Source organism: Felis catus, chromosome F2, assembly GCF_018350175.1.
Source record: "Felis catus isolate Fca126 chromosome F2, F.catus_Fca126_mat1.0, whole genome shotgun sequence".
NCBI classification, from domain to species: Eukaryota; Metazoa; Chordata; class Mammalia; order Carnivora; family Felidae; genus Felis; species Felis catus.
Window position 1 is genome coordinate 37,991,507 of NC_058385.1, and position 21,852 is coordinate 38,013,358.

General features: G+C 41.6%; 1 protein-coding gene across 2 annotated transcripts in view; it reads left to right on the top strand.

Annotated features, from left to right (window-relative positions):
- Positions 1 to 3,062: 3,062 nt before the first annotated feature.
- Positions 3,063 to 21,852, top strand: part of NECAB1 (N-terminal EF-hand calcium binding protein 1) — a 197,788-nt gene continuing 178,998 nt past the window's right edge. For both annotated transcript variants that reach the window (XM_003999959.6, XM_011291311.4), the window contains exons 1-2: positions 3,063 to 3,410; positions 10,973 to 10,997. In XM_003999959.6, coding sequence (XP_004000008.3) covers positions 3,078 to 3,410; positions 10,973 to 10,997 — 358 coding nt within the window. In that variant the 5' untranslated portion in view covers positions 3,063 to 3,077. The remainder of the gene's footprint in view (positions 3,411 to 10,972; positions 10,998 to 21,852) is intronic.

Sequence of the window (21,852 nt, forward strand, 5' to 3'; positions counted from 1 at the left end):
AAAACAACTAAAAATATGTTTGGTTACCACTTTGTAGAGCCTATTGAATTTGGCTGTGAATGGGAATCTAATTGCCATCCATTTCTATTGGAGCCTTCTATGAACATGACATTTCCATTAAAAAAAGAAGTCAGCTATAGCATTATGATGTGGATGCTGAAATCATAAAAAAAAATTAATGACTGGTTGGTAGGTTAATAATTTATATTTCTTCTTTGCAGCCCATTAGAGGAAATAAGCAAAGCCACAGGTACAGAAAATATCACTGGGGTTGGCAAAGGTAAAAGGAATATTCTTACTGAAGTGTTACAAATAGCTCCCTGGTTTTGAGTGATGATTACGGATTACTCTCCTATTTTTCATGTATAAATGGAGAATATCTTCTTCTTTGTCACCTGCTCTTGTTACTGTGGGGTTGGCATCAAAATATTAACACTTGCAGGGCTGAATTTAAGGGCTGAGGGACCCACAGCTTGGGTTACAGGGTCCAGACTTCAACTTGTTGCAGAAAAAATCTGTTCACTCCTCCACGCATGGCAGGAATTACATCATATTTTCCTAAACTTTGTAGCTTGATGTTCTTGAGCAGCACCACTCCTCCTTTCTTTCTGGTTTTTTCTTTTACAGAAATTTGAAGACCAGTGCCCATTTGATGAGTTGGACAGTCTGTTTTTTATGATTTTGTCTTTTCTTTTGGTGAGCAGTTGGCAAAGGGAAGGGGCTATTCCAGCAGTTCAGATAATGAGATTTGCCGTTAATAAGGTAAAAGCACACAACGACACCAGATTAATGTTTCTCAAGCACAGCTCCAATTAACATCCACCCTGATTAATCTAATGTCTCTAACTCCCTCCCTAATGAAGTCCAGAATTCTACCCCTGGATTTCAAGTGTCTTCACTTGATGACCTTTATCTATCTTCTGATGTTTTATTCTATTGTTTTCCTATGCGTATAATATAGACCACCTCAGTGGTTCTCAATCCTAGCTGCAGATCAAAATTACAGTTGATGCTTTAAAAAAAAACACCCCCCCCAAAAAAAAAACCCCACTGAGGCCCAAGGCCTGCACTATGCTAACTGAATATGATTCTGGGGGGTGAAGCACAGGCATCCATCTGGCATGTATCAAATAGGTAGGTGCTGGAATTATCTGGAGGCTTCTCTATTTACTTTTTTTTTTTTTTTGCTGATTAGGCTGGGATGCATCAGAGGCTGGGCTCAGCTGGTACTCTTCGCCAGGGTGTCTACATATGTTTCTCCATATAGCCTCCTCAAAGCGTGGTGGCTCAGGGTAGTCAGATCTCCCACAGGAAGCACAGGAGCAAAGAGTCCGCTGGAAAAGGGGGAATCTTGGGGCCTTTTACACACTTAGCCTCAGAAGGCACACAGCATTGCTTCTGCTGCATTTTATTCACCGAAGCAGGCAGGAACCTTCAGGGGAGGGGACCCGCCTCTCTATAGGAAGCCTGTCAATGAATCTGTAGCCACATTTTTAAGCTGCCATACACCCTTGTTAATTAAGTCCACTGTCGAGCCAGAGTGGAGAACAACTGGACCCATATCTTTCAAATACTGACCTGCGGAGCAGGGCTGGGCCTTGAGTGAGGCGAATGAGACACCTAGGGTGCAAAATTGAAGAAGGCAGCCACTCTCTGGATCCTGCAGGTGAGCATCTCCTTGCATTTTGTGCCCAAGGCACCTTCCTGGCCTCATCCAGTCCTGGCCCTGCTACAGAGCGCTTGTGTATGAATCATGAGTGTGAATGGGTCTCAGACTCCTGAGTCTCATACTTTGATATTCTGGTTCAGTAAGCCCGGTCCCTGTTGGAATTCTGCATGTTTTTAAAGAATCCTAATGGATCCATTACACAGTCCTGGTACTGTGCCTTTGTTCACGCTATTCACTCTGCCTTGAATGTCCTTTCCTTCTATTTCTATCCACTATGGCCTATCTACCAATTGGACTATCTACCAATGGGATTTCAGATCCATTTCAAATACTGCCCCTTTTATCAAGCAAAGGTCCCAACAGCCAGAGTATAAACTGTTCCTCCTAAGAAACCCATAGCACTTTTTTTTATATGCCTTAAGACACATTTTGTCTAGGATGGTTTGTGGACACACACATCTAGCAAGAACTTGCTTTCCTAGAAGGCTACAAAATGGAGATCTGGTTCCACCCCATCAATTCTCATAGGTAAAGTCTTGTTAAAACATGGTACCATTCTCTGACTCATCTTGCTCCCAGATTGTTCTAATCCACACAACAGCTGGCATGCTCCTGGCACGTTTCTGATGCCCAGTAAACAGTGGATATCTCTCCTGATGAAAGGTTGGATTCCCATTTTTGCATCCTTCACGGAAGCCCCCAAATATTGAGTAATTACCCTAGTTGAAATGCTTAAGCATAGATAGGGACTGCATCCTTTATTGTGACTTCTATTCTGGAAAATTTCTTGCTTGAACTTTACCTGACCATCTTTTCCGCATAGTAAAGGGTTTTTTCGAGGCTCACTCTGTGCAGTCCTTGCCACTCACTACCTTTGTGGACGGCAATACCACATGCAAACCTCATAAGCCTTTGAGGTAAGCCCCATTTTCGTGACCATTGTAGTGATGAAGAAAACTGGGATTTAAAGACTTAGCAACTTTCCAGATCACAGAATAACAAAGCGACTGAGGCAGGTTTCAAACCCAGACCTCGAAGATTCCAAAACGTGATGATTTCTCCCCTACACCAGATCAGCACCCCCCTCCCCCATTAATCGGTGGTGTCCATTAAGCCCACCCACCTTTGAGGAGGGTGGGGCGGACAGGTTCGCTTGGACGAAAAGCAAAGTTGGCAAAATCTCTTCCAGTCTCCTTTAACTCATACGGTTTCCGCCGCGGGGTAGGCTCGGGGCTCCAGCACCCGGCGCTTTGGCTCTCGGGACACGCGCCCTCGCACCCCGGCGCTCGGCCACCTCCTCCCTGGCGGCACGTGGGTGGGGCGGGGGCTCCAGGGGGCGGCGGCCAATGGCAGCGAGGGGGTCAGAGTCGGTTCCCCGCGAGGGGCGCAGCGGTTGCTAAGCGCAGCGATGAGACGGATCCGGCGCCGGCAGCCCAGGGAAGGGGGAGGCGCGAGCGAGAGCGCGTGGGAGCGCGGAGGCCAGAGCCGGGAGGGGGAGCGAGCGGAGAGAGACGCCGGGGAGGCGCGCGGGAGCGAACGCCCGCTCGGGAGCCGGAGCCCCGAGGCAGTGCGGCCGCGCCCCTGCCCGAGCCCGTGCGGCCGCCCAGCCCCGCTCCGCCCGCCGCCTTCTGGGCTCCCGAGGATGGAGGATTCCCGGGAGACGTCGCCGTCCTCCAACAACTCCTCGGAGGAGCTCAGCTCTGCCCTGCAGCTGTCCAAGGGCATGTCGATCTTCCTGGACGTAAGTACCGGTCGAAGGAGTTGGGTCGGTGGTCCCCGACCTCCACCCCCTCGTCGCGGCTTTCCTCTTCCCCTGGAGGAGGGTGGTCGGTCCAGGCGCTGATCAGCAGGTGTTTTGCAGCCCCCCCCCCCCACCCCGAACACCAGCGAGAACTACCTCCTACCTCGCTCCCCTGTCCCCCTGGAAATGCACCGAGGAAAATGCGGGAGAATGACTACCACCCAACTTGTAAAAAGGATTGTCCTGCACCTGCAGCTCGGGGCTTAACGACCCTGAATGAATGGCAGAAGTTAAATTTTCCAACGGCGTGGGTTTCATTGGGGACTAGATCGGTAGCTACAACAATCTGCATTCAGGTGAATAGAGCGTTTTAAAGGGGCTAAGGGAGGGAGGGCACATCATTAACTCAACTCATCTCTGATGTGACCTGTTTGCAGTTCCCCATCTCCCTGAAGCTCTTAGGCGACTGGGACAGCATTAGGGATTGCGATGCCTCGCCACCCTTCCCCAGCCCCCACGGAGAACAATTACTTTGAAAACATACTTGTTTTTCGTTTTTAAAGCGGTGGCCAAGATCCCTTTCATGCTGTTACTTTTTTCACTGCCACCTCCTATTTTTCCGTTTTTCTCTCCTGTTATTCTTCTTCCCTATACCTCTCCAAGTTTTCATTGCTATTCATCAATTCTAGCATTTGAATGTTCTTCCTTGGGGCCTCTCCCTCCCTTCGGTATTGATGCCCTTCCTTCATTTCTCTGATTCTATAATCGTTCTTTCTCTTTCTTTGTTTTCTTTCTTCTACCCTCACGCCAGGGTTTTTATCTGTACAGCAGTTTTGTTTCTTATTTATTTCTCAATTTTGCGTTACTGCCCCTTTCTGCTGTTTCTGTTCTTTATTTTTTTTTCACCCAGCTCTTTGCTGTTAGGATTAGTGGTTTTCCTATCCCTCAGTTGCCTGCCGGCTTGGGCTCCCTCAGCCTCTGCGTTGTCACATATATGCTGTCCCCTGGAGGTAGTCAGTGGGGACAATTCTGGCCACTTATTTAGACATGATAGAAAATTGGCAAAAGGCATTGAGGAGTGCTGAGAGCTCTTTACTGTTCCCTGAGATCATTTCTTATTAAAATCCAGGTGTATTTAAAATGAAAATACATTGATTTGTGGAGAGATGAAACCATCAGGAAATCAACTCATTAGTACCATAATGGTGAAGCGGTTGTCATGAAGATAAGGGGGACAGAGTGAGGAGCCCTCCCAAGTGTCTTTTGAATGGATTAGCTGGGATTTTTTAATTGGGAGAGAAAACCATATTGATCATTAAATCCGGTCAAAGGCAAACGTCATAGGTGAGACTCAGCTGCATCTCTTGGCAGCCTCCTCCCCTCCTCACCATGCGGTTCCAGGTGGGGATCCAGGCCTCTGTGGCCAGCCATCTTCTTCCCACCAAAACCATCTGATTCCCATTTTTTCTCTCCGGTTTAAGTCCCTTATCCTTCTGAGCCCTTATCTCTGCTTGGCTCTGGCCAGTCAGGTGATGTTTTGGCGCTAGTGGTCCAACTGGCTGCTATTATTCATTAAATTATTCATTAAATCCTGCCATTCAGGGCCAAAAAGCCCGTGAGGAAGCCAGGCTGAGAGAAGGAGGCACACTGCACACGGGAGAAGGGAATCTTCAGGGATAGCATCAGGGCCCCAGGAACTCACGTCTGTTAGGAGGTTGATGGCTAAGCTGCCATCAAAGAGATTCAAAGAGGGCAAAGGGACCCTCCATTCATACTGGCCTGATCTTCACTGGGTCCCCCAAGGATATCAAGTGCTTCTCTATGACTTTTTTTGAAGCAGTTAACAAATCCTGGCGATACTGTGGAGATGAATGGATTGAGCTGTATAAATGGAAGTCGTCCTCTTTGACACACACACTAATCTTGGCCCCAGTGTTCAAACTGCTACTTAAAAAGAAAAGAAAAGAAAAAGAAAAAAGAGGAAATTAAAATCTTGTTTATTGTTGTATATACATGATTGTTCTCAAGCTCTGTAAATAAACAGCATCAGGTCCCTGTTCTGAAGGAACATGTGCTCTATGAATAGGATACCCTTGCCTTCTTGTATCTATTTCTAGAATTTAAAAATAAGAGTACAAAACTGATTTCACACAAGAGGTGTTGACATGCTTGTTTGTCAGGAAAACGCCAGTGTCTATATAAAAAAAAAAAAAAAACGGCCACTGGATTTTATCTCGAGTAGAAGAGATTTTGTTTACACTTTTTCTTTGAGATGTTTTGTGAAAAATCCAGCACTCTGGTGAAATCTGTGACATGAGAAGGGATTTGTTACTTAAGGATTTTTGAATTATTCATTTCTGGATCATATTGCTTTTAGCAAAAATAAAATGTGAAATATAAATACATAATTTACTCGATTTGTTTTCATATATTCCAGTAGCACTGCTAAGAAAGATTGCTTTTTGAATTCTATGCAGATCATAAGTCGGTAATAGAGATTCCCTGCTCCAAAGAGGAACAGGAATGAAACCCGTCAGAGTCACCTGCGTCACCCGGACTGATTTCTGAATTTGAGGAAAACTTTGATTTTTAGTGTTTGTCTTCCAAGGCCACTGTACTAACGAGTCCTCTGAGTGATTTTGAGGCTACCGTTGCTGACATGACTAGATATATCCAGCTGGTAAGAAACTAGCCACAGATCAGAAAACCAGAGAGGGATTTGCCATACCTATTTGGCTTTTGCTTCATTTTCCTCATGTCCAAATCAGCCATCATGATGAGTATGCCGCTTAATTCTAGAAGTTGTTGCCTTCGGTGCAAGTGCATAGGATAAGAAAACTGAAAACAGATAAAGGAAGTGTGCTATATAAATTTGCACCATTATTGCTAGATCATTGTTCCCTGTTGAATGCCTGGATCACAGTTGCCAAATCCACAGATGAATACAGAGACTGTTTCATTAGAAATCTAATTTATTTTATTCGATTCTGTCTAAAAAATGGCAGAATATATACGTTATATATACATTATATATATTTATCATAAATACTCTTGGGTGCCCACTGGGGGGCTTAGGAAACCCAGGGCTGGTGCCAAGGCATCTGTGCTGTGCCCCCCTCCCACCCACAGGAGAGTGGCTTCACTGGGTTCCGTGCATAACAACATGGGAGGACCAGGAGGATGACAGTTCTTTTCCTTCTTAACACCTGCAGTGCTGTCCGTCCCCAGGTTATTTCATTCCAGCTGACAGGGAATAAACTCTGATGTAGCATACTAGTCCATAAAGCATGTGGTCCCTCTTTGGAATCATTCTATTAATCGACTCCGCTACTGTGCAAAGGGAGAAAATCAAGCCTTTCACATCATCCCCCGAAGCAAGATAAATCCGAAGTGAAGTTAGTTATAATTCCACCGCTTGATGCCACTGCCTTCTCCCCAACAGTTTTGTTTGCTTTTTAGCTGGAAAGGAAGTGGCCCTTCCTCATGTCGCTAGGGGCAGAAGTGGGGCCTGGAAGGCTGTGAGGGAGAGAGATGATCTTCCTGTTTGTCTTCCCTTCCTTCCCCCGGCCAGGCATGCGCAATCACGCCCACTGAACAAAATGCACAGTGCCTGGCTGGTCAGGGACTTGGTGAAAATAAGGAAGAGTCTTCTTTTGCAAAGCTACTTAATCCTGAAGCCCTGTCTCTACACATGGATGGGAATATCTGTCTAAGAGGTGAGATGGACGGAGGACTGTCAGAGCAGAAACAGTTTTCCAGGTATAATGGTTCTGTGACCGAATTCTGTTAGAGCCATATACCTCCTATCTTGTCTAGCGCACCCTGGATAATTTGAGTGCGGTTGTTCCGTTGGGAGGATGGCAGTTAACCCTAATTGGCAAGGCAGATATCACTCCCCGAGGTTTAAGAGGCTGCAGAAGTAAGGGAAACTTCGCTTTAGTGTTACCATACAGTTAAACCTGTTTTCTCACACAAGCCCTACTCCAGGCACAATTGAGACGATAAAAATGTTTGTGCTGATTACTTTTGCTCCATCCATTCCGTGGCCACTTCCCTGCATCCTATTTCATGGAGGTCCTTCCTTCTGGAGGTCCAGGTCCACAGGCTATGATTTACCTGGTAGGTCTTCCCTTCTGGATGGTATCCCGTGTTCTGGATGAGAACCAAATTCCCTGCCCTATATCCTCATCTCTCAGGAGTCTTCCTGGCTTATCTCATTACCTAATTTTAACCTGGGACACAGTAGAAAGCACTTAGTAGATATTAGTTCAGTAAATAGTGACAAATAGGCCTTCACGACAATATTTGCATCTTAACACCTGCCTTGAATAACCTCGGGTGAGAAATGAGACATTTTAATGAAGGCCGTCAAAGAATAGCCTTTAGGGTAAAGGATGCTGTTTGATAGTCCGTAGATTGTTGCAAAAACACAGCATGGCCTGCATTTGAGTTTTAATTCTGACCCTAATATTTGCATCTATTTACCATGTATCTTGTGGTAGCAACTGGTAAGATTAGCCGATCCAGATTGCTATGGTAGCATAGTGTAATGAACCCAGTTTTCATCTGTAGTACATTAAAAAAAAATTCTTTAATGTTTATATATTTTTGAGAGAGAGCGAGAGAAAGAGAGTGCAAGTAGGGGAGGGGCAGAGAGAGAGAGACACACAGAATCAGAAGCAGGCTCCAGGCTCTGAGCTGTCAGCACAGATCCTGACGTGGGGCTCGAACCCACCAACTGTGAGATCATGACCGGAGCTGAAGTCGACACCTAACTCACTGAGCCACCCAGGTGCCCCTGCAGTATATTTTTTTATTAGTCTGTGGGCTCAGAGGCAAAATTTGTAGCAGAGACCATTCTGTTCATATTTCATTACAAAGAACTGTCTTAATAAAGCTACTGTCTTAATTTCATTGCTAAGAGGCTGAATGCTGTTTAAGATACAGCTTTCTGAAATGAAATGATGGATGTCCTGGGTCCAACTCTCTGGTATGTGGTTATTCCTGTTCTAGTTACTTCGAACTCTTAAGGACACAATAGAGCTTGAAATAGAATCTTCGAGCATAGTAAAGGTAAGAATTAGGCTGTGTTTCATGTCTCCCTGACTCTCCGCTGGGGCTTCATAGTTTCAGGGAGGGGGAGGAAGCTGGTTATGATGGAGAGGTGGATTCCCCAAATCCCCACTAGAAATTAGCTCCGTGGAGTAAAAAGACTTTGTGTCCCATTCTGCTCTAAGCACAGAAGTTCTTACTACTACAAGCAGCTTTCTTGCAATCGTTAAATAAATTTAGTTTATAAAGGGGGACCAATTTCTTATGCACACAAGTCACGGGGGATATATATCTGTTGGAAATTTTTCATAAGTGAGATTTTGGGTAATAATATTAGACTATTATAAGACTGTAAAATGATTAGATTTAGCCATACTTCATCTTCATGAAGTCAACAGAAGGAAAGGAGGATACTTCTGTAGCAGAAAACAGGAAAACCGAAAACTTTGGTAATCAAAACTATTGCTAATCTTTCAAGCTGCCCACCAAGAAGTGATGACCTAAATGTACGAGTGGCTCTGGTTACTTCACATAACTGTCTGTTGCTCAGAAAAATGATCCTCGAATGCCCCTTTCATGTGATTCAAGGGTATCTTTGCAATATGATAAAGGGACATTTTCTCTGGTAGTATATATAACATAGCTGTGGTGTGCTGTATTACCTGGATTGTTTTCCCCTTAGTAGACAGTGCCAGCTAGGGCTGATTTGATTGTTGCTAACAGAAAAAAAAAATAACCTAAAGTATCTTAAGATTTAAAACAATAATTTATTGGCTCCTGCAATGAGAAGTGGAGACTCTCGTAAAAATGGCTTGATCGGGAGCTCAGACAGTGTCATCACGATCCGCTTTCTTTCAGTCTCTGGATGGACACTGCTGTCTTGAGGACTGGTTATGTCCAGTTCTAGGTTGTATAAATTTTCTGTGGCTTCTATGACAGTATACTGCACACACACGTGGCTTAAACAACCGCATTTGTTTTCTCACTTCTGGAGGCTGGGTCGATGATATCAAGGTATGGGGAGGACCTTTCCCTCTGAAGGCTCTAGGGGAGAGTCTGCTCAATGCGTGTCTCCTAGCTTCCAGGGTCAGATGCCTGTACATTCTTTTGCTTGCAGCTGTACCACACCAGTATCTGCCCCCATTACCATGTGGTCTCCCCTCTGTCTCTGCATCTCTGAATCTCTCTCTCCTTATAACGTCACCAGTCTTTGGATGTAGGGCCCACTCCAATCCAGGAAGATCTTACCTTCTTTTTTTTAAAGTTTATTTATTTATTTTGAGAGACAGAGACAGAGGCAGAGAGAGACGAGAGAGAAAAATCCCGAGCAGGCTCTGCACTGTCAACACAGAGCCCGACGTGGGGCTCCAACTCCCAAACCGTGAGATCATGATGTGAGCCCAAGTTGGACGCTTAACCAACTGTGCCACCCAGGAGCCCCAGTAAGATCTTATCTTAATTTGATTACATCAGCAAAGACTACTTTCAAACAAGGTCACCTTCACAGTTACTGGAGGTTAGAACTTCGGTGTTTGTTTTGAGGCCCACAGTTCAACCCATGACGTATATAACAATAGAAGGGTGGACAGCAGCTTCTTACCTATATCTTCCCAAGTTCAGAGTCAGCAGAAGAGAAAGCGTGTCTCTTATGATAAGTCAAGCAAAACCATGACCTTACTGTGCTCATGCCTGAGTAGTCACTGTGGACTGAGTGATGTGACACCCTGTTTGCCAGGTGTGAAGGCTCTGCCCAATCCTCGAGAGTAGAGAAAAGATTTCCCAGAAGCAAATTTTGAAATCATGACTTAAGATACCTGATGGCCAAGCAGTTCTTATCCACCAAAGATAATATAATTAATGTGTAGAAGTAAAGTCAGATACAATATAGACACATGAGCTCTGTTTATCCATGATTTATAATTTTTTTGTTTCCATGGATTCCCATTTATTGAGATACGATTGACTTACATTAAATCGCGCCCATTTAAAGTGAAGTTGATAAGTTTTTACATATGTACATATCTGTGAAACCATTATGATAGTCAAGACAATAAATATACCGACCACTCCAAAAACTTTTCCCATGTCCTTTTATAATACCCTCCCTGCTCATTTGTATGCAACCCTTAATCTTCTTTCTGTCACTATAGATTAGTTTGCATTTTCTAGAGTTTTATATAAATGGAATCATATAGCAGGTATTCTTTTTTGTCCTAGGGTTTTACTCAACATGATCGCTTTGTGATCCGTCTGAGTTATTGTGTGTATTCAAGAACCCTTTCCTCTTTATTGCCCAGTAGTACTTGTCGAGTGGATGTGCCACAGGTTTCTTTTGTGCAAAGGCATTGGGTTGTTTTCAGTTTTTGACTACTATAAAGAAACTTCTCAATTAGGAAACCTTTATTTAAAATTGGAATTTCTTTTGTTTAATGGTGGGTGAATTATGTATGAATATGATGTTCACTGCAATTGCAAAAATGGTCATAATTTTTTTTCTTTTTCTTTTTCAGATACTGAGGAGAGCAGATAAAAATGGTAAGACCAAAAATCTGCAGTTTCTATTTATTAATCTCTTGCCTTTTAGATCACCTTATAAAGAATAATATGGAAAAGAGAGGAGAACCCAACAAAATGGTACATAAAACGTCAGCCTCTTGTACTAAGAATTTTAGGCAAGTTTATGGCTCCAGATATTCATGGGAAGCTAAAGAGATACGTACATTTGACAGGAAGATGGAATTTATGCCTTGAAGTGAGGAGCTGTCATAGCTCTGGCTTTTCCCTTTTATGCTTTAATTTTAAAGTAATAACAGCTTCTAATCATTGAGTGTCTACTATGTGCCAGGTCTTGGGCCAAGTGCTTTGAGTTATTTCTTCGAGTTAACAAGATATAGATCTGAGACTTGAACTTGGGTCTGTGTGGCACCAAAATCTTGGCTGTCCACACTGAACTTCATAGTGGCCCTGGGGACTGCTGTTGTGCTCTAAGCTAGTTACCTACAAGCCTGCATTGCCAGACTTACCTCCACTCCATGGCTCTTGGCCATAGCTCTCGCATTTGAATTATATGCACTAGAAGTAATAATCTATAGGGACAGAGCAGTAGGTTGAAACTAGTATAAAAAGATTGTTCTGTCAGAGGAACTATGATTTAAATGATGCTTGCACAAAGTCCGATTATAAGCTGTCATAAGCAATATCCTTTGACTCATCCCACTGCAAATTTTGTTCCATGGAATGCCAAATTAGAGCTTATTGAGTTTATTTTGCTGCTGTAATACAAGTACAGTATAGTACAAGTACAGTATAGAGCTATATTCTTGACAAGACTTTTGTGACAAATTTAGGATACAAAAAGTCCTTTCCTTTTCTTGAAATCCGATTTCTTATCTGTGGGGAAGGATTACAGGCAGAGTCCAGGTCTGACACTTTAAAAACATTTGTTGTGGTCTAGTTAGCCCTTAAGCAGCCAGATCAAGAAAAGCTTGATTGCACTGGATAGCTTTTCACACAACAGAAAAGATATTAACCCCAGGAGTTGCTGTCATATGAGGGTCTGTTCCCCAACCCGGATATTTCATTGGGCCTGTCCATTAGAATGTTTTCTCAAATCAGGGTGCACTGGTTAATATATTATCAATTCAGAGGGGCTTTTTTCCACCGGAATCCCTTGATTGATTTTTAAGACGGATGTAACGATGCTGTTATCTTGTCTTCTCATCCCACTTGTTGGCCTTATGCCTGACGTCCAAACCCAGTGATGCCTGAAGCACGACTGAATAGTCCCTATGGCTCCACGCTAGTTGCCTCATATATTAGCAGCCATTTCTAGTTCAGATATGCCTTTTCTCTCTCTCTACCCAGGCTCCTAGTTTTCTCAGGCTACACCTTCCTTTCCTTGGACCCCCGGCTCTCATGGAGCGTCCTTATTACCTTTGTATATACTACTCTTCTCTCCATTACAATTCACCTCTTTTGGTGGCTTGCTGTCATAATCCACAGTCATAATAAAAAGCACCTGAAAAACCAGTTCATGATTTACTCTAGTTTATCATAACCTCATATGTTCTGCTATGAAGAATGGTCACTCGGTCAAAATAGGATAGATCAGGAGAGATGGGAGTGCTTTGATCTAAAAGCCCGGTGTGGTCCTGTTCGGTCCCCTGTTTTTTTCATCTGCCTCCTTGCTCCCTCTCCTAATGTGCTTTCAAAGCCGCCTGCCCTTCTACTCTTATTCCCACATATTCACCACGCGTCCTCTTCTGTAGCCCTCCCAAGCACTAGGGATTCTCTGAGCATCGCTCCATCTGTCACCCTTCTGTGGTGGCGTCCTTGCTTTGACTTCCACCTGTTCTGCCCTTTCCATGCTTAGCCAGCTTGCACACTCTCCTGTATTTGCTGTCATTCCTGCTCAGAAAGCACCTTATCTGAAAAGCCTTCCCCAGCTCCCCCTTGCAGGGCCCCAACCTCTCTCTCTGTGCTCTGCACACTTTGGCTTGTATTGCTTATTCCCTTTTGTGAGGACTACAGTTGTTTGCTGGCGATTCTACTTCTCTAAGCCAAACTTGCCTCTCTTGGACAAGGAACTTGGCTTAGGTGTAGATACCACGCCCAGCCAGTCCTGGGGACTCCGTGGATGTTCATTTAACAAATTAACGACGATTAATTACATTTTTCTCCATTACCCATCTCCTGCCTCTCTGTCTACTCTTTCCCCTGCCTTTCATCCTGCTTTGCTCTTCTCCCTAATTCTCAGTGTAAAGTGAGGGGAAACAGAGACAGGACAATCTGGGTTTAAGTCACAGCTCTGGCACCTAGTAGCATTATGGCTTTGGGTAAGCAACAAACTCTTCACCCTCTGCTTTCTCATCTACAGAATAGAGGTAATAGCACCTACCTATGTCATGGGGTTATTATGAATAGTAAGTGACACACATAGGTAAGGTCCCCAGGGAAGTGCATGGTACATAGTAATAACTTATACCTGCTCATTTTGCCACTATTTTTATGATCAATGTGATCAGTATCACTATTTAAAGCTTGAGCTATTTTGAGGTTGTGATGCCTTCGCTATTGGAGACACTTGGTGACATTCCAGTCATTTCTATTTCAGTGGAGTTTAGTGAGAAAAAAAAAAAGAGAGACTATTTACCATATATTCAGAATTGGAAAAGGGAAAAAGAATTGTGGATAATCTAATGTAAATGAGAAGATACCAACATTAAGAAACCATCTTTCTGAACCATGTGTTCATCCCATTCTGTATTTGCAAATAAACAGCTGCTACATGTACGTGATCTCTGGGTAACAGATCCTCATATGACAGAATCCCTTATGGACTGCATAATTGGCAATGGAATAACAAAGGGGGTAAGAGGTGTTATTCGGTATCAGCTTAATATGACACTTAGCCTACCAGATTTAGCTTTTGGGATCTGACATGAGAGAAGCTGCTGGAGAAACGGGGAAAAAATACATGATAGCAATTAGCTATAATAATGGTGTCTCAGAGAGATTTGTTTGGTTTTGGTTATTGTTTTAAAATCATAGGCTAGGATCCTAGACATAAAGACAGACCTCAAAATAGGATAGGAGAGATATGAGTGCTTTGATCTAAAGAGCCCAGAATGAAATCTAGAAATGCAAAGCTCCTGAAAAGGCTTACTTATATGCAGGTAGAATGAAAATGGAAATGATTCATGGGTATTTGCAAAGTTCGCAAAAAAAAAAAAAATTAACCTTAGAAAAAGGCAAAATGGAAAGGCTCATAGTAATTAACACCACAGGTTCTATTTCACATAGCACCAGGCCCACCGCGGGGAGTAAAATGCCTACCGCAACATAGGTGCTCAGTCAGTACTTGCAAATCTATTTGCGAGAGGTGCATATCCAACAATATGATACTGAAAACTGAACAAGAAACACAACCTTATAGATCAGTCCATCAAACTAAGCATTGTTGTTACTTATCTGTTGTTTGTTAATTAATAGTTATTAGCTAAAATTCGTTGAGGACATGTTTTAGACTATGTCCGATTACAGGTGCTTTATATACATTGTCTTCAGTTGTTGTGAAAAGTCTATAGAATAAATAGTTTAGAGCAGTGGTAAGAACACTGGCATTGGTTTAATGACTTAGAGCAAATCATTCAATTTCCCCTTGCCTCCATTTCCTCAGCTGTGAAGGGGGGATAATATTGTTTCTCTCAGAAAGCTGTCTTGAATAGTAAATGAAATTTTGCCCGTACATAGTAATTACAAAGATATCAATCCATCAAGAAGCTATAACATTTTAAAATATTTATGCACCCAATATAGAAGCAACTAAATATATAAGGCAAATTTCAGCAGACCTAAAGGGAGTAATGGACAGCAATAGAATCATACTAGTGAACATTAATATACCACTTACATCAATGATGTTGATGATTTTCTGAGACGATCAATAAGAAAACATTCTGCTATAAACAACAGACCAGATGGATTTAATAGATGTATACATAGCATTCGTTCCAAAAGCAGCAGCAGAATACACATTTTTCTTGAGTGCACATGGAACATCCTCTAGGATAGATTATATACATGATAAGTCACGAAACAAGTCTAAATAAACTTAAGAAGATTGAAATCATATCAAGCATCTTATATGACCACAGTGATGTGAAACTAGAAATCAATTACCAGAAGAAAACTGGAAAATCACAAATATATGGAGATTAAACAACACACTACTGAACAACCAATGGATCAACAAAGAAATCAAAGGAGAAACTTAGAAACTACCTTGAGACAAATGAAAATGGGAATGCAACATAACAAAATCTATGGGGTGCAGCAAAAGTAGTTCTAAGAGGGAAGTTTATAGCGATATAAACCTACCTCAGAAAACAAGAAAAATTCTCAATCTGACTTTACACCTAAAGGAACTAGAAAAAGAATAAATAAAGCCCCAAGTTTAGTAGAAGGATGGGGCTAATAAGTATCAGAGTTGGAATAAATGAAATAAAGACAAAAAAGACAACAGAAAAGATTGATTAAACTAGGAACAGATTTTTTGAAAAGATAAAAAGAGCTTTAGCTAGACTCAGTAAGGAAAAAAGGGGGCTCAAATAAATAAAATCAGCATTGAAGAAAGAGAAGTGGCAACTGATACCAAAGAAATACAAAGGATCCTAAGAGACTATATGAACAATTATATACCAACAGATTGGACAACCTAGAAGAAATGGATAAATTCCTACAAACATACAATCTTCCAAGACTAAATCATGAAAAAAAGAAAAGTCTGAATAGACTGATTACTAGAAAGGAGATTAAATCAATAAAAAAAAAAAACAAAAAACAAAAAAAACACCTACCAACAAGTGAAAGTCCATAACCAGGTGGCTTTACTTGTGAATTCACCCAGCATTCAGATAAGATTTAATATCTGTTCCTCTCCAACTCTTCCAAAAACGTTGAAGAGGCAGGATTGCATCCAATCTTATTTGATGATGTCAGCATTAATTACCCTGATACCAAAACCAGACAAAGATACCACAAAGATGTAAAATTATAGGCCAATATTCCTGATAAACTTAGATGTAAAAATTCTCAACAAAGTATTAGCAAACTGAATTCAACAATACATTAAAAAGATCGTATACCAGGGGCGCCTGGGTGGCGCAGTCGGTTAAGCGTCCGACTTCAGCCAGGTCACGATCTCGCGGTCCGGGAGTTCGAGCCCCGCGTCAGGCTCTGGGCTGATGGCTCAGAGCCTGGAGCCTGTTTCCGATTCTGTGTCTCCCTCTCTCTCTGCCCCTCCCCCATTCATGCTCTGTCTCTCTCTGTCCCAAAAATAAATAAACGTTGAAAAAAAAAATAAAAAAAAAATCGTATGCCATCATCAAGTGGGATTAATCCTAGGGATTCCAGCATGGTCCAACACCCAAATAATCAATCAACATGATATCCAATTTTAACAAAAGGATAAAAATCATATTATCTCCTCAATAGATACAGAAAAAGCATTTGACATAATTCACCATCCATTTATGACAAAACCTCTCAACAAAGTTGGACTGTAGACTATTTCAATATCTAAAGTCCACAAAGACAAGCCCACAGCTAACATTATACTCAATGGTGAAAAACTGAATGGTTTTGCTTTAAGATTAAGGACAAGACAAGGATATCCACTCTTGCCACTTTTATTCAACATAGTAGGAAGTCCTAGCCAGGGAAATTGGGCAAGAAAAAGAAACAAAAGGCATCCAGATCAGAAGGGAGGAAGTAAAACTCACTATTTGAGGGCAACATGATTTTACAAATAGAAAACCCTAAAGTTGCCACCAAAAAATGTGTTAGAGCTAAGGAGTGGATTCAGTAAAGTTTGGGTACAAAAGCAATATACAAAAATCTGTTGCATTTTTATATACTGAAAATGAACTACCAGAAAAAGAAATTAAGAAAATAATCCCATTTACAGGTGCATCAAAAAGAATAAAATACCTAAAAGTAAATTTAACTAAGGTGGTGAAAGACCTGTGCAGACATTAATGAAAGACATTAATGAGAGAAATTGAAGAAGACACAAATAAATGGAAAGATACTCTGTGCTAATAGATTAGAAGAACTAATATTGTTAAAATGTTTATATTACCCAAAGCAATCTACAGATTCAAAGCATTCCCTCTCAGAATTTTGGTGGCATCTTTCAGAAATAGAAAAAAATAACCTTAAAATTGGGACAGAACTACTACTGGCATTAAAAACCCTCATATAAGAAGTTCAGGTTGAATTTGTGTGTTTGGGAATATTTTGAAGACTTCATTGGATCCTTATGTAACCAATGTTAATAGATTAGCAAGAATTGGTAAGAGCCTTTCAACGTGGCCGCCCATAGTTTGGTTTATTCAGTTAACGTGTAAATATGACCTCAGGTAGAGGGGTAAAACACAGGTTTGATTAAAGAGAGTATTTTCTCTGAAGATAGGGAAACTTTGAGAGTCCCATCCAGAGGTCTGTGGCTCTATTTCCTTTATCTTGCTAACAAGGCTCTTTTGATATGAGCTACTTAGTTAAGAATCACTGGCCACACAGGGAGCTCTATAGCCCCTCCATCGGATACCTTACTCGGGGATCCTAGCCCCAAACAAGGATAAAAAGATTAAAAGCTGGGCCCTGGAAATCAGGATTATTGGCATGAGGCCAATTTTTATTTCATAATCTCTCACTATTTTCTCAAAATGTTTTGGGAACATCGGTGTAACTGAGAATCCAGTAACTAATTACAGAGCAGTAGGGATCAGATATGGCACGATACTATATTTACACTCAGGCGTCTGCAAACTTGCAAAACCTTCAACTGTACACCTACCAGCTTGAAAGTCAAAGCAAAGTCTAGTAAGAGCTATCTAAAAAAAGAAATAAAATCTCATGGCCGGACAACAACCCAGGAAGAAGTGGCTCATCAGGCAATACAACATGTGGGAGTGCATGAGTGCAAGTTCCGACTATGATAATTTTTTCACAAAATAAGGAAAAACAAATTTTCTATTTCCACAGTATGGTTTTTTTTTTTTTCTAAAATACAAAGCAGTTTCACTCTCATAAATGTGTCGCTTTTCTGCCAAAAGCAGAAAACTGTGAAAATTCTTATCTTTACTTAGCTGGGCTGATCAGCTGTCATAGAAACAAACAGAGAATTTCTATTCAAATTATTGAGCCCACAACATGAATGCCATGGGCAGCCAAAGGGTCAGAAGTCAGAACCTGCTCTGATAGCAAATCCTACAGTGTATATAGTGCAAGGTGTCCCCTCTAAAATGTGGCCTCTACCATAAGTGCTGTCTGTAATCTGGATCTGGCGGTTAGCAGCCCAGAGTTCCTTTCTCTTTCTGTTCTGCAGTGAATCATCTCCTCTACTCCATCTAGTTACAGTTAACTGTAACTGTAGTTAAGCTAGGCTTTGTCGTCAGATGTCCTGGGTTCAAATTCCCGTTCCTCTCTCTCTCTGTGATCTGAGCAAATTATTTTACTTCCTTGTTTATAAAAAGGAGATAAAAACTGTAGGTCTCATTGGGCCCCTGGGTGGCTCAGTCGGTTAAGCCTCTGACTTCGGCTCAGGTCATGATCTCAAGGCTCATGAGTTCGAGCCCTGTATCGAGCTCTCTGCTGTCAGCCCAGAGCCTCCTTCGGATCCTCTGTACCCTTCTCTCTCTGCCCCTCCCTGGTTCATTCTCTCTCTCTCTCTCTCTCAAAATAAATAAACTTAAACAACAACAACAACAACATTGCCTCTCACACAGGCTTTTTAAAAGATTAAAAGAAATAATACGGATTTTTTTGAAAGGTGACTGTCCCTTAAAAAGTTTTTTTTTTTTTATAAATGTTACCTATTTTTATTTTTTTATCCTGCTTATTCTTATTTGGTGGGATAATTACAATGGCCCGCCCACCCTCCCATTGGTGCTGAATTGTTTTCCTGTCAGTGCCTAGATGTTCTGTCCATGATGACCTTACTGAGCCCTCAGAGCTGCCCTGGCTCTTGCCCTACCTTTGCCATGGTCATTCAGCTTTGCCTATTGTTTGTAAATCAATAATCCTAATATAATTTCTCATGTGTGCTTAGAGTTGGCCCTGTATGCCCAAGACACCCTTTGGGTTCTATACTCCAACACTGAAAACTAGGGAAACTGAATTCATTTTTATTTATGGTTTTTAAAGAAAATAGTGAAAGCATTGGGAAAAACTGAAATGTATGTGATGCATTCAGCACCTGAGGTTCTCTCAGGTATCAAAAGTGTTGCGATGCTGGATTTCGTTGGCTCCGTCTTCATGATGTCAAAATGACCAGTGGGTCCGTGTATGTATTTCAAAGTAGAAATATTTTGATTTCTTCCAACTGGTTATTACTTACACTTTTAAAAATGTTTTATTAGAGGGGGAGCCTGGGTGGCTCAGCTGGTTAAGCGTTCGACTCTTGATTTTGGCTCAGGTCATGATATCATGGTTCGTGAGATTGAGCCCTGCGTGGGGCTCTGTGCTGACAGTGTGGAGCCTGCTTGGGATCCTCTCTCTCTCCCTCTCTCTGTGCTCCTCCCTGCGTGTGCGCTCTCTCTCCCTCTTTCTCCCAAAGTAAATAGATAAACTTAAAAAAAAATAAACAGAATATCCCATTTGTTCCAGGATAAAACCCAGACTCCTAAGCATGGTACCACTTACCCAGCCTCTTCTCCCTCCATTCTCTCTGAAGGACACTGCCCGTAACTCCCCCAGCCCCCAGCATCTAGACATGCACCACTTCCTCTGACCTTCATCCTTCTGGTTTCAGCCTAAGTTTCTCTCTCCCATGAAGCCCCTTCTGCATTTGGTTTTATAGAAAATGGCCTAGGAGTCAGGGGTGGATTTGTAAGCTAATTCTGCCACGTGCAAACTGTATAGTTTGGGGTAAGTACTTAAAGATTTCTGCTTGGCTTATAGGGCTGTTGTGAGAATTCAGTGAAATAACAATTAAAGTACCATACATATGGCAAACATACATTCAGTAAATATTGGGGCCTTAGCCTGACTACCCAGCATTCTCTCATCTATAGTTTCATTGCATTTTGTATATACCATTTATCACATTGTACTGAATAGTTTGGGTAGGTTCCCCTACCCCCTATTAGATTGGAAGCTCTTTGAACGCAAGGAATTTTATATCTTTGTATCCCTAGTAATTAGTATAATGCTTGATTTATTATTAGTATTTTGTAAACATTACTAAATTGCTATCGGGCCGTAGAGGAAGGTAAGTCTAATTCTGCTGGGGGTGTTGGGAAAGCCGCCTCTTGAGCGTACTTCATGCGAGTGTAGGTTAGATGGGGGACAGGTAATCCCAGGTAAAAAGAAAAGCAAGTACAAAGGCCCACACACACTTGAAAAGTACATAGGAATTAGTTACTGAACACAGTTTCTCAGTTTGTGAAACTTTATCCTGAATACCTACCATGCTCATGTCTGAAAGCACACTCTCCATCCCAGCTGCCCGGCTTGCTGCAGTAGTATTTCCCAACTCTGGAAATGCTACCATTATTCACTACTTGCTCCAGCCGGAAGTTTCAGAGGCTTCCATGATTCTGAGCCTCTAAAAACCCCACATCTAATCCATTAGTAGGCCCCGTTGGCTCCACCGTTAAAAATACATTCAAAATGAAGTCACTTCTCACGACTTCCAAATCTCTACCCTAGTTAAAGCTGCCAGAATTTTACACCCGGGCTGCCACAAAACCCTCCAGATTAGAGCTGTTGAAAGCGTCAATAAATCCATGGTAAAGGTAATAAAGAAATTGAACTCGATATTTTTGAATGTATTATTAGCAAAGAGTTGGTAATTAGTTGAAAACATTAAGACAGATGAAGGTATTTAATAGTACATACTTATGGCTGAGGGCAGGAAGGCAGACTTGTAGTTTCTGGCTTGGGTAATGAGACTGTTCTTTATGTTGAGAGTGTCTTCTATATTAAAAAAATTTTTGTAATATTGGGGTCACTTTTAGTTATGAGAGCTTAGTTATGAATATCTGTTGCTGTTAATGAGAGACATGTCTTTTTTCTCCATGTTCTAAGTCATGCCTAAATTATTAAAAATCAAACACTTGTACATTACTAAGACTTAGATGGCCATGAGAGAATTGGTTCAAACTTCAAAGAAAATATTATAGTAATAACAGCAAAAAAAAAAAAAAAGATGTCTATATGTCAGATGCTCTGCTAGCATAATTTTATTTCATCTCACAACAGTCTTACAAGGAAGATAATATTATCCCAGTTTTACTGATAAGTAATCAGAGACATAGATAACTTGTTTAAGGTCACAGAATAAGTAAATACAATTTATATTCAGATTCCCCTCTAATCTAAGCAGCCCAAGCTGCTTCATCTACCGTGACTCACCTCCATAGTGGGGTGAAGCTGTTGAAATATCCGTCTTTCCACATGCATAATGCTAAGTGGTTCACTGTAACTTAAAAACAAGAGACAAAAATGTATGGGATTATCTTGGTGATGATTCTGTTTGTAGGTGGCATAGTATAGTGGAGATCTGGAACCAAAAAGGACACCTTTGATCGTGGCTGTATTATTTGCTCATTCACTCATTCATTCATTTGCCTAATATTTTATGAATCTTCTTTTTACGCTGGAATCTTCTTTTTATCTTCTTTTTATGCACCACCGTGCTAGGTGGTGGTAATGCAAAGATTCAAAAACACATAAACATGAGTGTACATTCACTAGGGTGTGGTCTTGAACAAATTAACATCTCTCAGCTTGTTTCCTCATTTGTAAAGTAAAAATAATAAAATTTAATTAGCAGCACTATTGTGAGATATATGCCAGGTAAATATATGTGGAGTCCCAAGGATTT